Source organism: Cetorhinus maximus, chromosome 9, assembly GCF_964194155.1.
Source record: "Cetorhinus maximus chromosome 9, sCetMax3.hap1.1, whole genome shotgun sequence".
NCBI lineage: Eukaryota > Metazoa > Chordata > Chondrichthyes > Lamniformes > Cetorhinidae > Cetorhinus > Cetorhinus maximus.
Genome location: NC_135887.1, coordinates 68,079,670 through 68,102,227, shown reverse-complemented (window position 1 = coordinate 68,102,227; position 22,558 = coordinate 68,079,670). Strand labels below are relative to the sequence as shown.

At 51.5% G+C, this 22,558-nt stretch overlaps 1 protein-coding gene and 1 long non-coding RNA gene across 3 annotated transcripts in view; one reads left to right on the top strand and one right to left on the bottom strand.

Moving 5' to 3' along the window:
• LOC144684701 (uncharacterized) overlaps positions 1-22,558 on the top strand; it is a 466,848-nt gene that overhangs the window by 269,614 nt on the left and 174,676 nt on the right. The window lies entirely within an intron of this gene.
• Positions 1-22,558, bottom strand: part of cd82b (CD82 molecule b) — a 113,923-nt gene that overhangs the window by 19,474 nt on the left and 71,891 nt on the right. For both annotated transcript variants that reach the window (XM_078548821.1, XM_078548822.1), the window contains 3 exons: positions 20,474-20,548; positions 15,629-15,736; positions 2,494-2,649 (listed from right to left, as the gene is read on the bottom strand). In XM_078548821.1, the coding sequence (XP_078404947.1) occupies positions 2,494-2,649; positions 15,629-15,736; positions 20,474-20,548 (339 nt within the window). The remainder of the gene's footprint in view (positions 1-2,493; positions 2,650-15,628; positions 15,737-20,473; positions 20,549-22,558) is intronic.

Sequence of the window (22,558 nt, the reverse complement as noted above, 5' to 3'; positions counted from 1 at the left end):
GACCCCAATCTCTCTCTGTCACACACACACCCAAACCCCAATCCCTCACACACACTAATCTCACTCACACATATCCAAACACACACCAATCTCACTCACACACACACAAATATAAACATCCCAATCACAACACACACACCCCCAGTCTCTCTCTCTCTCTCACACACCCCAATCTCTCACACATACGCACCCCAATCTCTCTCTCTCTCTCACACACACACACACCTCCCCCACTCATCTCGCTTTCTCCATTACCATTGACCAGCAATTAAACTGGACTAACCACATAAATACTATGGCTACAAGAGCAGGTCAGAGGCTAGGAATCCTGCGACAAGTAACTCACCTCCTGACTCCCCAAAGCCTGTCCACAATCTACAAGGCACAAGTCAGGAGTGTGATGGAATACTCCCCACTTGCTTGGATGAGTGCAGCTCCAACAACACTCAAGACGCTTGGCACCATCCAGGACAAAGCAGCCCAATTGATTGGCACCATATCCACAAATATTCACTCCCTCCACCACTGACGAACAGTAACAGCAGTGAGTACCATCTACAAGATGCACTGCAGGAATTCACCAAGGCTCCTTAGATAGCACCTTCCAAACCCTTGACCACTACCACCTAGAAGGACAAGGGCAGCAGAAACATGGGAACATCACCACCTGGAAGTTCCCCTCCAAGTCACTCACCATCCTGACTTGGAAATATGTTGCTGTTGCATCACTGTCGCTGGGTCAAAATCCTGGAACCCCCTTCCTAACAGCACTGTGGGTGTATTTACACCACATGGACTGCAGTGGTTCAAGAAGGCAGCTCACCACCTTCTTGAGGGCAACTAGGGATGCGCAATAAATGCTGGCCCAGCCAGCGATGCCCACATCCCATGGAAAAATTTAAAAAAACAATCTCTCACACACACCGCTCAGACATTCCCTTTGAGTTTTGTGCCAGGAAATGTCCTTAATGAGAGAGAGAGATGTTGGCAATAAGTTCTTGAGTCTTGCATTGCTTTTCTGTGAGTAAAGGAACATTACAAGAGGAGGGGGGCCCTGGATTAACTCTGCTAATTGCTGGATACAGGAGGTGATGTTCAATACAGTGAGTATTGCATGTTTGGAACTGAAATTGATGTTTATAGTAGGAGTCCTGGTTCCCAGATTCCTGGAAGATGGTGTGGAAAAGTGGGAAGAATCCATTCCTAGCATCCCCACTTTGCAAGGAATTTCTCACAGCCTTTCATATCCATCTGGAGATTGAAAGTGTGGGAATTCGCTGAGGGAACAGGGATAGCATTCTCTGTAGGAGAGGAGCATGAAACTGCTTTGTTAAGGTTCATCCTGAAGCTTTCACCTTCAGTCTAGGAATGGTGTCACCTGCAAGTGTAAGCACCAGGTTGCAATGAGAGTAACCTCTGGTTTTCAGAGCTGCAGTTGAGATCATCCCCGAAACTCAATCACTCAGGAGTTACTTACCGGGAGTACCAGATTAAGAAGTAGAGTAAGTATGTTAACAGTACTAAAGAAAACGGGAATGGATTGTGCTGGACCATTTTGATGGATCTCCTTGTTTAATTTAAAATTCACATTTGCTTTCAATGTTGAAGAGTTGGAATCGCAGCAAAGAAAATACATCTTTCCCTTTGATGAAGGAGCTTGGCTGAGGTTTTAGAAGGTGCAGGATGTGATGAGGTGGAGAGGTTCTGAGCTCCTTATTTCTGCTCTGACTACAGCTTTCATATTCCACATCCTGTCTTTGAAATCCTGCACCGTTCACTCAGGAAGGATAACGTTCATCACCCAGGATCCTGACAGTGGAGCAGCAGATTAGCTTCTTGTGAGAGCTAGTTCATCAGAGGGGAACCAATAGGCACGTGTGAACTGAAAGGAGGGAGTAAAGTCCTCCCTTCTTCACAGAGGTAGTTAAAAAGGTGGAGCAGTTTAAAGATGGAGGTTGTTCCAGGTGGCGGGAGCTCCTGATGCAGGAGGTTCAAAGCCAAAGTAGTTTAAGGGTGATTGATAGGTTCGGTTCGGCCGAGGGCCACGTTCGACAGAGTGCCATGCTCGACTGAGGGCAGCATTTGGCCAAGGGTCCTGTTTGGTGAAGGGTTGTGTTTGGCGGAGGAAGCATTTGGTGGAAGGTTAAAGGTAGTTATTACATTTGCAGCTACTGTTTGTGTGTGGGGAAATGGATCAGATAATTTGGTAATGAAATCTGGAGGGTGATTGACATGAGTGAGCCAATCACAACTCCAGGTTTACAGTTGGACGTTAAGTTGAAAATGGACTCCATGAGGTAGTATCCTCCATCCTGGGAGTGTACTTCTTGTAAGGAAGGTTCAACATCTGTTGTCAGCCTTCTGAGTTCCAAATTATCACAATGTGTGGAATGTGCCTGAAGCTTGTGAAATTCATCTACTGTACTGTCCAGAAAAAAGGACAATTTCAGGTGACAGATTGGATCGAAACATTAAGGATGTAGGAACACTCACATTGACAGGCTTGCTCATATCACCCGTACAGAATCCTGTAGTCAGCATAGTAGCATTCACTTGGAAGCAGGAACAGGGAAACTGTTTCTGTGTGCTGTTCTGGATGATCAAATTTTCAGTCCAGTTTGAGGAACCAGTCCAGCCACAACACTTGAGCTAAAAAATAAAAAAAGAAAGCTGTTGAAGGAAAATGAGAAACCTCCTCAAAAGAAACAAATATGGAGACAAAAACATTTCTAATATCACAAGACAGGTGAGCGGTAATAGTAACAACTCAAGTGCAGGGGAGGAGTTAGAGTAACAACAGGGGGAGGAGTTAGAGGGACAACACGGGGAGGAGTTAGAGGGACAACACGGGGAGGAGTTAGAATCACAACACGGGGAGGAGTTAGAGGGACAACACGGGGAGGAGTTAGAGGGACAACACGGGGAGGAGTTAGAGGGACAACACGGGGAGGAGTTAGAGGGACAACACGGGGAGAGGTTAGAGGGACAACACGGGGAGGAGTTAGAGGGACAACACGGGGAGAGGTTAGAGGGACAACACGGGGAGGAGTTAGAGGGACAACACGGGGAGAAGTTAGAGGGACAACACAGGGAGGAGTTAGAGTGACAACACGGGGAGGAGTTAGAAAGACAACACGGGGAGGAGTTAGAGGGACAACACGGGGAGGAGTTAGAGGGACAACACGGGGAGGAGTTAGAGGGACAACACGGGGAGAGGTTAGAGGGACAACACGGGGAGGAGTTAGAGGGACAACACGGGGAGGAGTTAGAGGGACAACACGGGGAGAAGTTAGAGGGACAACACAGGGAGGAGTTAGAGTGACAACACGGGGAGGAGTTAGAAAGACAACACGGGGAGGAGTTAGAGGGACAACACGGGGAGGAGTTAGAGGGACAACACGGGGAGGAGTTAGAGGGACAACACGGGGAAAGGTTAGAGGGACAACACGGGGAGGTGTTAGAGGGACAACACGGGGAGGAGTTAGAGTAACAACACGGGGAGGAGTTAGAGGGACAACACGGGGAGGAGTTAGAGGGACAACACGGGGAGGAGTTAGAGGGACAACACGGGGAGGAGTTAGAGTGACAACACGGGGAGGAGTTAGAGGGACAACACGGGGAGGAGTTAGAGGGACAACACGGGGAGGAGTTAGAGGGACAACACGGGTAGGAGTTAGAGGGACAACACGGGGAGGAGTTAGAGGGACAACACGGGGAGGAGTTAGAGGGACAACACGGGGAGGAGTTAGAGGGACAACACGGGGAGGAGTTAGAGGGACAACACGGGGAGGAGTGAGAGTGACAACACGGGGAGGAGTTAGAGTAACAACACGGGGAGGAGTTAGAGTAACAACACGGGGAGGAGTTAGAGGGACAACACGGGGAGAGGTTAGAGGGACAACACGGGGAGGGGTTAGAGGGACAACACGGGGAGGGGTTAGAGGGACAACACGGGGAGGAGTTAGAGTAGAGCGAAAACACGGGGAGGAGTTAGAGCGACAACACGGGGAGGAGTTAGAGGGACAACACGGGGAGGAGTTAGAGGGACAACACGGGGAGGAGTTAGAGCGACAACACGGGGAGGAGTTAGAGCGACAACACGGGGAGGAGTTAGAGGGACAACACGGGGAGGAGTTAGAGGGACAACACGGGGAGGAGTTAGAGGGACAACACGGGGAGGAGTTAGAGGGACAACACGGGGTGGAGTTAGAGGGACAACACGGGGAGGAGTTAGAGGGACAACACGGGGAGGAGTTAGAGGGACAACACGGGGAGGAGTTAGAGGGACAACACGGGGAGGAGTTAGAGGGACAACACGGGGAGGAGTTAGAGGGACAACACGGGGAGGACTTAGAGGGACAACACGGGGAGGAGTAAGAGGGACAACACGGGGAGGAGTTAGAGGGACAACACGGGGAGAGGTTAGAGGGACAACACGGGGAGGGGTTAGAGGGACAACACGGGGAGGAGTTAGAGTGACAACACAGGGAGGAGTTAGAGGGACAGCACGGGGAGGAGTTCAAGTAACAACACGGGGAGGAGTTAGAGGGACAACACGGGGAGGAGTTAGAGTAACAACACGGGGAGGAGTTAGAGTAACAACACGGGGAGGAGTTAGAGTAACAACACGGGGAGGAGTTAGAGGGACAACACGGGGAGGAGTTAGAGGGACAACACGGGGAGGAGTTAGAGGGACAACACGGGGAGGAGTTAGAGGGACAACACGGGGAGGAGTTAGAGGGACAACACGGGGAGGAGTTAGAGGGACAACACGGGGAGAGGTTAGAGGGACAACACGGGGAGGAGTTAGAGGGACAACACGGGGAGGAGTTAGAGGGACAACACGGGGAGAAGTTAGAGGGACAACACAGGGAGGAGTTAGAGTGACAACACGGGGAGGAGTTAGAAAGACAACACGGGGAGGAGTTAGAGGGACAACACGGGGAGGAGTTAGAGGGACAACACGGGGAGGAGTTAGAGGGACAACACGGGGAAAGGTTAGAGGGACAACACGGGGAGGTGTTAGGAGGGACAACACGGGGAGGAGTTAGAGGGACAACACGGGGAGGAGTTAGAGTGACAACACGGGGAGGAGTTAGAGGGACAACACGGGGAGGAGTTAGAGGGACAACACGGGGAGGAGTTAGAGGGACAACACGGGGAGGAGTTAGAGGGACAACACCGGGAGGAGTTAGAGTAACAACACGGGGAGGAGTTAGAGGGACAACACGGGGAGGAGTTAGAGGGACAACACGGGGAGGAGTTAGAGGGACAACACGGGGAGGAGTTAGAGTGACAACACGGGGAGGAGTTAGAGGGACAACACGGGGAGGAGTTAGAGGGACAACACGGGGAGGAGTTAGAGGGACAACACGGGTAGGAGTTAGAGGGACAACACGGGGAGGAGTTAGAGGGACAACACCGGGAGGAGTTAGAGGGACAACACGGGGAGGAGTTAGAGGGACAACACGGGGAGGAGTTAGAGGGACAACACGGGGAGGAGTGAGAGTGACAACACGGGGAGGAGTTAGAGTAACAACACGGGGAGGAGTTAGAGTAACAACACGGGGAGGAGTTAGAGGGACAACACGGGGAGAGGTTAGAGGGACAACACGGGGAGGGGTTAGAGGGACAACACGGGGAGGGGTTAGAGGGACAACACGGGGAGGAGTTAGAGTAGAGCGAAAACACGGGGAGGAGTTAGAGCGACAACACGGGGAGGAGTTAGAGTAACAACACGGGGAGGAGTTAGAGTAACAACACGGGGAGGAGTTAGAGTAACAACACGGGGAGGAGTTAGAGGGACAACACGGGGAGGAGTTAGAGGGACAACACGGGGAGGAGTTAGAGGGACAACACGGGGAGGAGTTAGAGGGACAACACGGGGAGGAGTTAGAGTAACAACACAGGGAGGAGTTAGAGGGACAACACGGGGAGGAGTTAGAGGGACAACACGGGGAGGAGTTAGAGTAACAACACGGGGAGGAGTTAGAGTAACAACACGGGGAGGAGTTAGAGGGACAACACGGGGAGGAGTTAAGAGGGACAACACGGGGAGAGGTTAGAGGGACAACACGGGGAGGAGTTAGAGGGACAACACGGGGAGGAGTTAGAGTAACAACACGGGGAGGAGTTAGAGGGACAACACGGGGAGGAGTTAGAGTAACAACACAGGGAGGAGTTAGAGGGACAATACGGGGAGGAGTTAGAGTAACAACACGGGGAGGAGTTAGAGTAACAACACGGGGAGGAGTTAGAGTAACAACACGGGGAGGAGTTAGAGGGACAACACGGGGAGGAGTTAGAGGGACAACACGGGGAGGAGTTAGAGGGACAACACGGGGAGGAGTTAGTGTAACAACACGGGGAGGAGTTAGAGTAACAACACAGGGAGGAGTTAGAGGGACAACACGGGGAGGAGTTAGAGTAACAACACAGGGAGGAGTTAGAGGGACAACACGGGGAGGAGTTAGAGGGACAACACGGGGAGGAGTTAGAGTAACAACACGGGGAGGAGTTAGAGTAACAACATGGGGAGGAGTTAGAGGGACAACACGGGGAGGAGTTAAGAGGGACAACACGGGGAGAGGTTAGAGGGACAACACGGGGAGGAGTTAGAGGGACAACACGGGGAGGAGTTAGAGTAACAACACGGGGAGGAGTTAGAGGGACAACACGGGGAGGAGTTAGAGTAACAACACGGAGGAGTTAGAGGGACAATACGGGGAGGAGTTAGAGGGACAACACGGGGAGTTAGAGTAACAACACGGGGAGGAGTTAGAGTAACAACACGGGGAGGAGTTAGAGGGACAACACGGGGAGGAGTTAAGAGGGACAACACGGGGAGAGGTTAGAGGGACAACACGGGGAGGAGTTAGAGGGACAACACGGGGAGGAGTTAAGAGTGACCACACGGGGAGAGGTTAGAGGGACAACACGGGGAGAGGTTAGAGCGACAACACGGGGAGGAGTTAGAGCGACAACACGGGGAGGAGTTAGAGCGACAACACGGGGAGGAGTTAGAGCGACAACACGGGGAGGAGCTAGAGGGACAACACCGGGAGGAGTTAGAGGGACAACACGGGGAGGAGTTAGAGGGACAACACGGGGAGGAGTTAGAGGGACAACACGGGGAGGAGTGAGAGTGACAACACGGGGAGGAGTTAGAGTAACAACACGGGGAGGAGTTAGAGTAACAACACGGGGAGGAGTTAGAGGGACAACACGGGGAGAGGTTAGAGGGACAACACGGGGAGGGGTTAGAGGGACAACACGGGGAGGGGTTAGAGGGACAACACGGGGAGGAGTTAGAGTAGAGCGAAAACACGGGGAGGAGTTAGAGCGACAACACGGGGAGGAGTTAGAGTAACAACACGGGGAGGAGTTAGAGTAACAACACGGGGAGGAGTTAGAGTAACAACACGGGGAGGAGTTAGAGGGACAACACGGGGAGGAGTTAGAGGGACAACACGGGGAGGAGTTAGAGGGACAACACGGGGAGGAGTTAGAGTAACAACACAGGGAGGAGTTAGAGGGACAACACGGGGAGGAGTTAGAGGGACAACACGGGGAGGAGTTAGAGTAACAACACGGGGAGGAGTTAGAGTAACAACACGGGGAGGAGTTAGAGGGACAACACGGGGAGGAGTTAAGAGGGACAACACGGGGAGAGGTTAGAGGGACAACACGGGGAGGAGTTAGAGGGACAACACGGGGAGGAGTTAGAGTAACAACACGGGGAGGAGTTAGAGGGACAACACGGGGAGGAGTTAGAGTAACAACACAGGGAGGAGTTAGAGGGACAATACGGGGAGGAGTTAGAGTAACAACACGGGGAGGAGTTAGAGTAACAACACGGGGAGGAGTTAGAGTAACAACACGGGGAGGAGTTAGAGGGACAACACGGGGAGAGGTTAGAGGGACAACACGGGGAGGGGTTAGAGGGACAACACGGGGAGGGGTTAGAGGGACAACACGGGGAGGAGTTAGAGTAGAGCGAAAACACGGGGAGGAGTTAGAGCGACAACACGGGGAGGAGTTAGAGTAACAACACGGGGAGGAGTTAGAGTAACAACACGGGGAGGAGTTAGAGTAACAACACGGGGAGGAGTTAGAGGGACAACACGGGGAGGAGTTAGAGGGACAACACGGGGAGGAGTTAGAGGGACAACACGGGGAGGAGTTAGAGTAACAACACAGGGAGGAGTTAGAGGGACAACACGGGGAGGAGTTAGAGGGACAACACGGGGAGGAGTTAGAGTAACAACACGGGGAGGAGTTAGAGTAACAACACGGGGAGGAGTTAGAGGGACAACACGGGGAGGAGTTAAGAGGGACAACACGGGGAGAGGTTAGAGGGACAACACGGGGAGGAGTTAGAGGGACAACACGGGGAGGAGTTAGAGTAACAACACGGGGAGGAGTTAGAGGGACAACACGGGGAGGAGTTAGAGTAACAACACAGGGAGGAGTTAGAGGGACAATACGGGGAGGAGTTAGAGTAACAACACGGGGAGGAGTTAGAGTAACAACACGGGGAGGAGTTAGAGTAACAACACGGGGAGGAGTTAGAGGGACAACACGGGGAGGAGTTAGAGGGACAACACGGGGAGGAGTTAGAGGGACAACACGGGGAGGAGTTAGTGTAACAACACGGGGAGGAGTTAGAGTAACAACACAGGGAGGAGTTAGAGGGACAACACGGGGAGGAGTTAGAGTAACAACACAGGGAGGAGTTAGAGGGACAACACGGGGAGGAGTTAGAGGGACAACACGGGGAGGAGTTAGAGTAACAACACGGGGAGGAGTTAGAGTAACAACATGGGGAGGAGTTAGAGGGACAACACGGGGAGGAGTTAAGAGGGACAACACGGGGAGAGGTTAGAGGGACAACACGGGGAGGAGTTAGAGGGACAACACGGGGAGGAGTTAGAGTAACAACACGGGGAGGAGTTAGAGGGACAACACGGGGAGGAGTTAGAGTAACAACACAGGGAGGAGTTAGAGGGACAATACGGGGAGGAGTTAGAGGGACAACACGGGGAGTTAGAGTAACAACACGGGGAGGAGTTAGAGTAACAACACGGGGAGGAGTTAGAGGGACAACACGGGGAGGAGTTAAGAGGGACAACACGGGGAGAGGTTAGAGGGACAACACGGGGAGGAGTTAGAGGGACAACACGGGGAGGAGTTAAGAGTGACCACACGGGGAGAGGTTAGAGGGACAACACGGGGAGAGGTTAGAGCGACAACACGGGGAGGAGTTAGAGCGACAACACGGGGAGGAGTTAGAGCGACAACACGGGGAGGAGTTAGAGCGACAACACGGGGAGGAGCTAGAGGGACAACACGGGGAGGAGCTAGAGGGACAACACGGAGAGGAGTTAGAGGGACAACACGGGGAGGAGTTAGAGGGACAACACGGGGAGGAGTTAGAGGGACAACACGGGGAGGAGTTAGAGGGACAACACGGGGAGGAGTTAGAGGGACAACACGGGGCGGAGTTAGAGTGACAACACGGGGAGGAGTTAGAGGGACAACACGGGGAGGAGTTAGAGGGACAACACGGGGAGGAGTTAGAGGGACAACACGGGGAGGAGTTAGAGGGACAACACGGGGAGGAGTTAGAGTAACAACACGGGGAGGAGTTAGAGGGACAACACGGGGAGGAGTTAGAGGGACAACACGGGGAGGAGTTAGAGGGACAACACGGGGAGGAGCTAGAGGGACAACACGGAGAGGAGTTAGAGGGACAACACGGGGAGGAGTTAGAGGGACAACACGGGGAGGAGTTAGAGGGACAACACGGGGAGGAGTTAGAGGGACAACACGGGGTGGAGTTAGAGTAACAGCATGGGGTGGAGTTAGAGTTACAGCATGGGGAGGAGTTAGAGTAACAGCATGGGGTGGAGTTAGAGTTACAGCATGGGGAGGAGTTAGAGGGACAACACGGGGTGGAGTTAGAGTAACAGCACGGGGTGGAGTTAGAGTAACAGCACGGGGTGGAGTTAGAGTGACAACATGGGGAGGAGTTAGAGTAACAGCATGGGGTGGAGTTAGAGTAACAGCATGGGGTGGAGTTAGAGTAACAGCATGGGGTGGAGTTAGAGTGACAACATGGGGAGGAGTTAGAGTAACAGCATTGGGTGGAGTTAGAGTAACAGCATGGGGAGGAGTTAGAGTAACAACACGGGGTGGAGTTAGAGTAACAGCATGGGGTGGAGTTAGAGTAACAGCACGGGGTGGAGTTAGAGTAACAGCATGGGGAGGAGTTAGAGTAACAACACGGGGTGGAGTTAGAGTAACAGCATGGGGTGGAGTTAGAGTAACAGCATGGGGAAAGGTTAGAGTAACAGCATGGGGTGGAGTTAGAGGGACAACATGGGGAAAGGTTAGAGTAATAGCATGGGGTGGAGTTAGAGTAACAGCATGGGGAGGAGTTAGAGTAACAGCATGGGGAGGAGTTAGAGTAACAACACGGGGTGGAGTTAGAGTAACAGCATGGGGTGGAGTTAGAGTAACAGCATGGGGTGGAGTTAGAGTAACAGCATGGGGTGGAGTTAGAGTAACAGCATGGGGAAAGGTTAGAGTAACAGCATGGGGTGGAGTTAGAGGGACGACATGGGGAAAGGCTAGAGTAATAGCATGGGGTGGAGTTAGAGTAACAGCATGGGGAGGAGTTAGAGTAACAACACGGGGAGGAGTTAGAGTAACAACACGGGGAGGAGTTAGAGGGACAACACGGGGAGAGGTTAGAGGGACAACACGGGGAGGAGTTAGAGGGACAACACGGGGAGAAGTTAGAGGGACAACACAGGGAGGAGTTAGAGTGACAACACGGGGAGGAGTTAGAAAGACAACACGGGGAGGAGTTAGAGGGACAACACGGGGAGGAGTTAGAGGGACAACACGGGGAGGAGTTAGAGGGACAACACGGGGAGAGGTTAGAGGGACAACACGGGGAGGAGTTAGAGGGACAACACGGGGAGGAGTTAGAGGGACAACACGGGGAGGAGTTAGAGGGACAACACGGGGAGGAGTTAGAGGGACAACACGGGGAGGAGTTAGAGTAACAACACGTGGAGGAGTTAGAGTAACAACACGGGGAGGAGTTAGAGGGACAACACGGGGAGAGGTTAGAGTGACAACACGGGGAGGGGTTAGAAAGACAACACGGGGAGGAGTTAGAGGGACAACACGGGGAGGAGTTAGAGGGACAACACGGGGAGGAGTTAGAGGGACAACACGGGGAGAGGTTAGAGGGACAACACGGGGAGGAGTTAGAGGGACAACACGGGGAGGAGTTAGAGGGACAACACGGGGAGGAGTTAGAGGGACAACACGGGGAGGAGTTAGAGGGACAACACGGGGAGGAGTTAGAGTAACAACACGTGGAGGAGTTAGAGTAACAACACGGGGAGGAGTTAGAGGGACAACACGGGGAGAGGTTAGAGTGACAACACGGGGAGGGGTTAGAGTGACAACACGGGGAGGAGTTAGAGGGACAACACGGGGAGGAGTTAGAGGGACAACACGGGGAGGAGTTAGAGGGACAACACGGGGAGGAGTTAGAGGGACAACACGGGGTGGAGTTAGAGTAACAGCATGGGGAGGAGTTAGAGTAACATCATGGGGAGGAGTTAGAGTAACAGCATGGGGAGGAGTTAGAGTAACAGCATGGGGAGGAGTTAGAGTGACAGCATGGGGAGGAGTTAGAGTGACAGCATGGGGAGGAGTTAGAGTGACAGCATGGGGAGGAGTTAGAGTAACAGCATGGGGAGGAGTTAGAGTAACAGCATGGGGAGGAGTTAGAGTAACAGCATGGGGTGGAGTTAAGAGTAACAGCATGGGGTGGAGTTAGAGTAACAGCATGGGGTGGAGTTAGAGTAACAGCATGGGGAGGAGTTATAGGGACAACACGGGGAGGAGTTATAGGGACAACACGGGGAGGAGTTAGAGGGACAACACGGGGAGGAGTTAGAGGGACAACACGGGGTGGAGTTAGAGTAACAACACGGGGAGGAGTCAGAGGGACAACACGGGGAGGAGTTAGAGGGACAACACGGGGAGGAGTTAGAGGGACAACACGGGGAGGAGTTAGAGGGGCAACACGGGGTGGAGTTAGAGTGACAACACGGGGAGGAGTTTGAGGGACAACACGGGGTGGAGTTAGAGGGACAACACGGGGAGGAGTTAGAGGGACAACACGGGGAGGAGTTAGAGGGACAACACGGGGAGGAGTTAGAGTGACAACACGGGGAGGAGTTAGAGGGGCAACACGGGGTGGAGTTAGAGTGACAACACGGGGAGGAGTTAGAGGGACAACACGGGGAGGAGTTAGAGGGACAACACGGGGTGGAGTTAGAGTAACAGCATGGGGTGGAGTTAGAGTTACAGCATGGGGAGGAGTTAGAGTAACAGGATGGGGTGGAGTTAGAGTTACAGCATGGGGAGGAGTTAGAGGGACAACACGGGGTGGAGTTAGAGTAACAGCACGGGGTGGAGTTAGAGTAACAGCACGGGGTGGAGTTAGAGTGACAACATGGGGAGGAGTTAGAGTAACAGCATGGGGTGGAGTTAGAGTAACAGCATGGGGTGGAGTTAGAGTAACAGCATGGGGTGGAGTTAGAGTGACAACATGGGGAGGAGTTAGAGTAACAGCATTGGGTGGAGTTAGAGTAACAGCATGGGGAGGAGTTAGAGTAACAACACGGGGTGGAGTTAGAGTAACAGCATGGGGTGGAGTTAGAGTAACAGCACGGGGTGGAGTTAGAGTAACAGCATGGGGAGGAGTTAGAGTAACAACACGGGGTGGAGTTAGAGTAACAGCATGGGGTGGAGTTAGAGTAACAGCATGGGGAAAGGTTAGAGTAACAGCATGGGGTGGAGTTAGAGGGACAACATGGGGAAAGGTTAGAGTAATAGCATGGGGTGGAGTTAGAGTAACAGCATGGGGAGGAGTTAGAGTAACAGCATGGGGAGGAGTTAGAGTAACAACACGGGGTGGAGTTAGAGTAACAGCATGGGGTGGAGTTAGAGTAACAGCATGGGGTGGAGTTAGAGTAACAGCATGGGGTGGAGTTAGAGTAACAGCATGGGGAAAGGTTAGAGTAACAGCATGGGGTGGAGTTAGAGGGACGACATGGGGAAAGGCTAGAGTAATAGCATGGGGTGGAGTTAGAGTAACAGCATGGGGAGGAGTTAGAGTAACAACACGGGGAGGAGTTAGAGTAACAACACGGGGAGGAGTTAGAGGGACAACACGGGGAGGAGTTAGAGGGACAACACGGGGAGGAGTTAGAGGGACAACACGGGGAGGAGTTAGAGGGACAACACGGGGAGGAGTTAGAGGGACAACACGGGGAGGAGTTAGAGTAACAACACGTGGAGGAGTTAGAGTAACAACACGGGGAGGAGTTAGAGGGACAACACGGGGAGGAGTTAGAGGGACAACACGGGGAGAGGTTAGAGTGACAACACGGGGAGGGGTTAGAGTGACAACACGGGGAGGAGTTAGAGGGACAACACGGGGAGGAGTTAGAGGGACAACACGGGGAGGAGTTAGAGGGACAACACGGGGAGGAGTTAGAGGGACAACACGGGGTGGAGTTAGAGTAACAGCATGGGGAGGAGTTAGAGTAACATCATGGGGAGGAGTTAGAGTAACAGCATGGGGAGGAGTTAGAGTAACAGCATGGGGAGGAGTTAGAGTGACAGCATGGGGAGGAGTTAGAGTGACAGCATGGGGAGGAGTTAGAGTGACAGCATGGGGAGGAGTTAGAGTAACAGCATGGGGAGGAGTTAGAGTAACAGCATGGGGAGGAGTTAGAGTAACAGCATGGGGTCGAGTTAAGAGTAACAGCATGGGGTGGAGTTAGAGTAACAGCATGGGGTGGAGTTAGAGTAACAGCATGGGGAGGAGTTAGAGTAACAGCATGGGGAGGAGTTATAGGGACAACACGGGGAGGAGTTAGAGGGACAACACGGGGAGGAGTTAGAGGGACAACACGGGGTGGAGTTAGAGTAACAACACGGGGAGGAGTCAGACGGACAACACGGGGTGGAGTTAGAGGGACAACACGGGGAGGAGTTAGAGGGACAACACGGGGTGGAGTTAGAGGGACAACACGGGGAGGAGTTAGAGGGACAACACGGGGAGGAGTTAGAGGGACAACACGGGGAGGAGTTAGAGGGACAACACGGGGTGGAGTTAGAGGGACAACACGGGGAGGAGTTAGAGGGACAACACGGGGAGGAGTTAGAGGGACAACACGGGGAGGAGTTAGAGGGACAACACAGGGAGGAGTTAGAGTGACAGCATGGGGTGGAGTTAGAGTAACAGCACGGGGAGGAGTTAGAGTAACAGCACGGGGTGGAGTTAGATTAACAGCACGGGGAGGAGTTAGAGTAACAGCACGGGGTGGAGTTAGAGTAACAGCACGGGGAGGAGTTAGAGTAACAGCACGGGGTGGAGTTAGAGTAACAGCACGAGGTGGAGTTAGAGTGACAACATGGGGAGGAGTTAGAGTAACAGCACGGGGAGGAGTTAGAGTAACAGCATGGGGTGGAGTTAGAGTAACAGCATGGGGAGGAGTTAGAGTGACAACATGGGGAGGAGTTAGAGTAACAGCATGGGGAGGAGTTAGAGTAACAACACGGGGTGGAGTTAGAGTAACAGCATGGGGTGGAGTTAGAGTAACAACACGGGGTGGAGTTAGAGTAACAGCATGGGGTGGAGTTAGAGCAACAGCACGGGGTGGAGTTAGAGTAACAGCACGGGGAGGAGTTAGAGTAACAACACGGGGAGGAGTTAGAGTAACAACACGGGGTGGAGTTAGAGTAACAGCATGGGGTGGAGTTAGAGTAACAGCATGGGGAAAGGTTAGAGTAACAGCATGGGGTGGAGTTAGAGTAACAGCATGGGGTGGAGTTAGAGGGACAACATGGGGAAAGGTTAGAGTAATAGCATGGGGTGGAGTTAGAGTAACAGCATGGGGAGGAGTTAGAGTAACAGCATGGGGAGGAGTTAGAGTAACAACACGGGGTGGAGTTAGAGTAACAGCATGGGGTGGAGTTAGAGTAACAGCATGGGGTGGAGTTAGAGTAACAGCACGGGGTGGAGTTAGAGTAACAGCATGGGGAAAGGTTAGAGTAACAGCATGGGGTGGAGTTAGAGGGACAACATGGGGAAAGGTTAGAGTAATTGCATGGGGTGGAGTTAGAGTAACAGCATGGGGAGGAGTTAGAGTAACAGCATGGGGAGGAGTTAGAGTAACAACACGGGGTGGAGTTAGAGTAACAGCATGGGGTGGAATTAGAGGGACAACATGGGGAAAGGTTAGAGTAATAGCATGGGGTGGAGTTAGAGTAACAGCATGGGGAGGAGTTAGAGTAACAGCATGGGGAGGAGTTAGAGTAACAACACGGGGTGGAGTTAGAGTAACAGCATGGGGTGGAGTTAGAGCAACAGCACTGATAATGTTTAGAACAACAATACGGAGAGCGAGGGTCTTCATGAATGGACAGCCCGTCCTCAGCTAAATTCCAACGCTGTATGGGCACTGAATAATATTTTGTGATGTTCCCCCCTTCCCATTTCTCCTTCACCTTCTCCATCCCTTTCACTTACTTGCTGCTGGATGTACTCCCATGTTTTTCCAAAGCTGTTCTCTGTGTCCTCCAGTGGGTTATAGTTGACAATTACTTGATGAATGATGTCAGATATCTCAGATTTGAGCTATAAGAGAAACCAATCAGTTTAGTGGGTAAACTGGAATCAACCCGCTCTCAGTCAGCCCTGTCTGGACAACAGGAGCAATGAGTTGGCACCATACTGAGTGATGATTTGTGGGGAATCACTGAATCAGCAGCTGAAGCTGGCATGATCCACAAGTTAATGCAGCTTAAAATAACCGTCTCAATCGTAGGTACCTTGGGACGTGAGTGAACGTAAGGATGGAGCTTTGTCTCTCGATGAGTGAAGTTACTATACTGTGGGTTTGGACTGGTAGGATACAGGCATTCCCTGACTGCTCAGAAATATCCACTGCTGCATATTTACATCATTCTGCAACATTTTCAGGCAAGTTTTGCCCTTGTACAGTGAACCAGCCAGTGGGGCAAGTGGAATTTGTGGTCAGCAGGATCAAATTAAAGGATTTGCTGATTGAAAGGTTTGTAGGTTACACGGGTGAGGTTTGGTGGAGTTCGAGGAAGTTCATGTGAAGCAGAAACACCAACAGACACCAGTTTTGGCCAAATGGTTTCTTTGTTTAATGCAAGGTGCTGGGAACGCTTAAGCAGGTCAGGCAGCATCTGTGTGGAGAGGAAGGTATAACTTTTCAGTGACCGTTCATCAGAACCAAGATATTAGTTACAACATCTCACCTGCCCTCACCATACATCCCTCCCCACCCCCAGCCCCCAACAAGGAGGGAAGATCACTGTTCCCAGGAGGGAAATTCCTCAAAGATCCAGTCTGTCCCCTCTCGTTGCTACATTATGTGGAAATGGTTGTGGAGGCGGTGGGGGGGGCATAATTGGCAACTGGAGTCTGGGAATTCCTCATAAGGCAGTGAGGCAGAGGCAGGCCTCACTGCCCGCACAGGCTTTATTCCCACACAGGCCTCACTGCCCACACAGGCCTCACTCTCCCTTACAGGCATCATTACCCGCACGGGCCTCAGTGCCCACACAGGTCACACTAACTGCAGAGGCCTCACTGCCCGCACAGGCCTCATTGCCACTCAGGCCTCACTGCCCGCACAGGCTTTATTCCCACACAGACGTCATTGCCACTCAGCCCTCAATGGCGGCACAGGCTTTATTCCCCAAAGGCCTCATTGTCACTCAAGCCTCACTGCCTGCATAGGCCTCATTGCCCGCACAGGCCTCACTGCCACTCAGGCCTCACTTGCCCACACATGCCTCATTGCCACTCAGGTCTCGGCCCACACGGGCTTTAATCCCACACAGGCCTCATTGCCACTCAGGCCTCACTGCCCGCACAGGCTTTAATCTCACAGAGGCCTCACTCTCCCTCACAGGCATCATTACCCGCATGGGCCTCAGTGTCCCCACAGGTCACACTAACTGCACAGGCCTAACTCTGCACCCCACCCGCCCCCCCCAAGGCTCTGCTTCCTATGGGCCTCAATCCTCACAAAGGCCTCACTCCCTGAACAGGCTGGCTATCCTCAGTCCTTATTCCCCATACAGACCTCACTCCCTCCCCGGCAGGCCTCATTCCCTCCCCGGCAGGCCTCACTCCCTCCCCGGCAGACCTCTCTCCCCGCCGACAGGCCTCATTCCCTCCACAACAGGCCTCACTCTCTCCACAACAGGCCTTACTACCCCCCACCCGACAGGCCTCTCTCCCCACCGACAGGCCTCACTCCCTCCCCGACAGGCCTCACACCACTGACAGGCCTCACTCCCTCCCCGACAGGCCTCACACCACTGACAGGTCTCACTCCCAACAGGCCTCACTCGCTCTCCAACAGGCCTCATTCCCCCACTGACAGGTTTCACTCCACCCCCAACAGGCCTCAGTGCCCCCCAACAGGCCTCATTGTCCCCTAAAAGGCATCACTACCCCCCCTGGATTTAGGATCCTATCTCCCTCAGCCCTTCTTGAGCTGCTCGGTGGATTTCAAAAAACTGTGAATGTGACATCACAGGAAAGTCCTGAGTTGATTGTTTCTTGAGCAGCTGCTGTTAGGGACTGTGTTTCAACCACAGTAATTTTGAAAAATGTAAATTTCTAAACAAGCACAAGGAAGGTAAGAATTTATAGGCACAGGAGAGGGAGCTGATTTGTGAGTAAGGGCAAAGAATTTCTACTTTCTACTCATCTCCAGTTTATAGTTAATAATACAGGAGTAAGTAAGGATAACTAAAGTTTAAGTAAAAAATGATTTAAAAGTTTAAGGTTAAGGCATGGCAGTTCAGCTCAGGCAAGCGGAATGCCCATCCTGTGGCACGTGGGGAGTCGTGGACACTTCTCGTGACCCAAAAGAGCCCATGTGCAGGAACTGTCACCGGCTGCACAAGCTTGAGGTCTGTTTCAGAGCTTGAACAGTGGCTGGAGTCACTGAGGTGCATTCATGAGGCAGAGAACCACGCGGATAGCACATTCAGAGAGGTGGTCATGCTGTAAGTTAGGTGCAAGCAGGGAGATAGGGAGTGGGTAACCACCAGGCACTCCAAGAGAAACAGGCTGGCAGTGCAGGAGTCCCCAGAGGTCCCTCCCACTACCCAGTTTTCCATTCTGGATATCGGTGAGGGCGATGGATCCAGAGCCAAGGCCGTGGTACCACGAGTGGCCCATCTGTACAGGAGGGGAGGAAGAAGAGTGGAAGGGCAGTGCTGATAGGGGATTCTTTAGTTAGCGGAGCAGGCAGGCATTTCTGCAGTTGTCAATGTGACTCCAGGATGGTTTGTTGCCTGGGACTAGCTCTAGGGGAGATGGCACCTGTACAAGCCGGACGGGTTGCACCTGAACAGAGCCGGGACTGAGTTCCTTGTGGGTCGTTTTGCTAGTGCTGTTGGGGAGGGTTTAAACCAACTCAGCAGGTGTGTGGGAACCAGGAGGGAATATTAGAGAGGAATATCAGAGTGTACGAAATGCTGGGAGAGGCAGATAGCACTAAAATAAGAATAATAGATGGAGTCGGAGTAAGGGAGCAAGTAATGAAGTCTAAATCAGGGTTACACTACATGTATGTAAATGCGCAGAGTATAGTTAATAAAATTGGGGAGTTACAGGCACAGATTACCTTGTGGGATTATGATGTGGCGATAACAGAGACCTGGCTTAAGGAAGGGCAGATCTGGGCATTAAACATTCCTGGTTACAAGGTGGTCAGAAAAGATAGGAAAGGGAAAAAAGGAGGAGGGGTGGAGATTTTGGTTAAGGAGAGTATTGCAGTACTGGAGAAAGATGATGTGTCAGAGGATTCAAGGACAGAATCAATTTGGCTAGACCTAAGGAATAGGAAGGGTGCAATTACATTGCTCGGTGCAATATATAGACCAGCAGCTAGTGGGAAGGATATAGAGGAACAAATCTGCAAGGAAATTTCAGAAAGGTGTAAACATCATCAAGTAGTTATAATGCGGGACTATAATTACCCATAGGACAGTGTAACAGTGACACTGGATTGAGGATCCTGTACAGGATAGTGTAACAGTGATACTGGGTTGAGGAACATGTACAGGACAGTGTAACAGTAATACTGGATCGAGGATTCTGTGCAGGATAGTGTAACAGCGACACTGGATCGAGGATCCTGTACAAGACAGTGTAACAATGATACTGGGTTGAGGAACATGTACAGGACAGTGTGACAGTGACACTGGATCAAGAAGCCTGTACACGAGGATCCTGTGTAGGACAGTGTAACAGTGATACTGGATCAAGGATCCTGTACAGAGGTGTGACAGTGATACCAGAACGAGGATCCTGTGCAGGACAGTGTAACAGTGATTCTGGATCGAGGATTCTGTACAGGACAGGGAACAGTCATACTGGAGCGAAGATCCTGTACAGGACAGTGTAACAGTGATTCTGGATCGAGGATTCTATACAGGACAGGGAACAGTCATACTGGATCGAAGATCCTGTACAGGACAGTGTAACAGTGATCAAGGATCCTGTACAAGTAACAGTCATTCTGGATCAAGGATCCTGTACAGGACAGTGTATAAGTGATATTGGTTTGTAATTCCTGTCCATGACAGTGTGATAATGACACTGGATCGAGGATCCTGTGCAGGACAGTGTAACAGTAATACTGGATCGAGAGTCCTGTGGGTTAATAGGTTAGAGCCCGATTGTGTCTGATGTTGTAAGGTTGTTTGGTGTCTCTCTAACAGGTGTGGAGGCTTGTATACCCCATATCTGTGTAAATATTTGCAAGGTACAGCCCTGCATGGGAGCTGTCTCTATGCGGGCTCTTTCCAGACTCTACCATACAAAGTCTACCATCATGTGACCCTCTACATCACACTGTGGGTGGTACTGTTCCCCCAGTCTCACATTAACCCTTGATCTGCCAAACACCCTTATACTATATCCGGTACACTCACCTATAGAGATTTTGAGATAGGCAATGAATTGTTTGCCTAAACCCTCAAACGCTGAATTGGAATTACTGTACAAAGGACAGTCATTCTGCTAGCCAAAGTTTAATCTCTGCCTGTCCACATACACTGGATGTTTGAATCTTTATATGAAACACTGACACACTGTATAACCCGGTTATCCTCTCCCCCAGCACACTTTCCAGATAGTAGACTCAACATTAAAACGAAAGGGAGCAGAAGAGTTAGGAATGGTCACAAGGCATCATCACTGTTAGTGCCTTTCTCTCCAACTTAAATCCTTCCAATGACTCTCCCTGTCATTCTCCAAAATTATTCAACAAGCTGAATGGAAAGCACAGAATTGAGCTCTGACAGTTGAATAACACACCTCGTCTCTCTGAAAGTAGATCATAAGTCCGGCTGTAATCTGTGCGATCAGGATTAGTAGTAAACAGGTGAAGTACTGAAAAACAAGACATATCCATTAGGGTCAAATCCCTCAGCAATCTGGTATCATAGTGAATCGATATTCCTGCTGGAGTAGTCGAGAGGAGAGTATGTCCCTGTGCACTCGTGTGTGTGTGTGTGTGTGTGTGCGTGCTCATGTGTGAGCTGTGTGCACTCATGTGTTCATGAGTGTGCACTTGTGCACTCATGTGTATGTGTGTGTGTATATATGTGTAATTGTGTGTGAGCACCTGTCTGCAGCTGTGTGCGAGCTAATGTGTGTCTGTTCGTGTATGTACACTCATGTACATACATGAGTATGTATGCACATTTGCGTGTGTCCATTCACATGTGTGCCCTTGTGCATGTCCACTCGCATATGTGCGCGCTCGTGTGTGCGCCCATGTGTCTGCTCATGCGTGCGCTTACGTGTGCGCGAGCTCACGTGTGTATGTGCGAGTGTATTTGCATGCTCGTGTGGGTGCACTCGTATGTGAGAGTTTTTGTGTGAGTTCATGTGCACACATTTGTGTGTGTGTGCACTCGTGTTTGTGTATGTGTGTATGCATGTGCGCTCGTGTATACATTCATGTGTGTGCATGTGTTTGTGTATGTATGCACACGTGAGCTTGTGTGTGTGCACTTCTCTGTGCATGCTTGTGATTGTGTGTGCTCATGTATGTGTGCATGCAAGTGCCTATGCTCATGCGTGTTCACGTGTGCGCGCTTGTATGTGCACTCGTGTGTGTGCTCATTTGTGTCTGCTCGTGTGTGCACACGCCCTTGTATGTGTGTGTGGGCTCATTTGTGTCTACTCACGTGTTCAAGCACCCTATTGTGTGTGCGCTCATGTGCGCTGTGTGTGTGTGCGCGCGCTGTGTTTGTGTGTGCTCCTGTGTGTGTGCGCTCCTCTGTGTGTTTATGCATGCATGTGCTCCTGTGTGTGTATGTGTAAGCTGTGCGTGTGTGTGCGTGCGTGTGCTCGTGTGTGTCTGCGTGTGTGTGTGCATGTGTATTCACGTGCGTGTTTGTATGTGTCCCCGTCTGTCTGCTAGCTTGTACCTCAGTCTCCACTGCAATCGTAGTTTATCGTGAAATAAAACTTCACATTAAATCTCTTCAATTCCAATTGGTACAAATGAACCTCTAAAGGATTCCTCTGATTTCACTAGATTCCAGCACCGGCAAGTGGAAGATGATTTGACTTGGGACCTCTCCTGCTCATTCCTGTACCATTGCCAGACAAGCAGTGGAAATTCAGCTGCTGCCTGTCTTGCTGATGACACTTGGATATGTCCTGTTGGTATGGATATGGGGATGGACAGGATTGGGGGTGGTAGGTTGGTTTCCTCCTAGTTAGCAGGGTTTCTGCTGAGGTTACTGGAGAGAGGGAATTATAGAGGAAACTAAGCCCCAGGATGTGCAGTAAATCCACTTCACTGATGCACGGCTGCCCATAGGGTAGGCAGTAATCAAGCTTTGTGCAGCTAATTCAAAAACTTTGCTGCACCGTACCTGTTGAAGTTCAGAGGTTTGAAACTCAACACCACAGATTTTGTCACATATTTGCTTAGCACGTTTTTGGTTTTCCAGCCTTTGTTCCTGTTTGTACTGATCCTTAGCCCATTCAGAAGAGCGAGCTTAAAATATTGTATCATCCAGCCCTTTCAAAGGACGTGGGCATCACTGGCTGGGCCAACATTTAGTGCCTATCTCTAGTTGCCCTCAAGATGGTGATGGTGAGCTGTCTTCTTGAACTGCTGCAGTCCATGTGGTGTAGGTACACCCACAGTGCTGTTAGAGAGGGAGTTCCAGGATTTTGACCCAGTGACAGTGAAGGAACGGCGATATATTTCCAAGTCAGGATGGTGAGTGGCTTGGAGGGGAACTTCCAGGTGGTGGTGTTCCCATCTATCTGCTGCCCTTGTCCTTCTAGATGGTAGTGATCGTGGGTTTGGAAGGTGCTGTCGAAGGAGCCTTGGTGCATTACTGCAGTGCATCTTGTAGATGGTAGACACTACTGGCA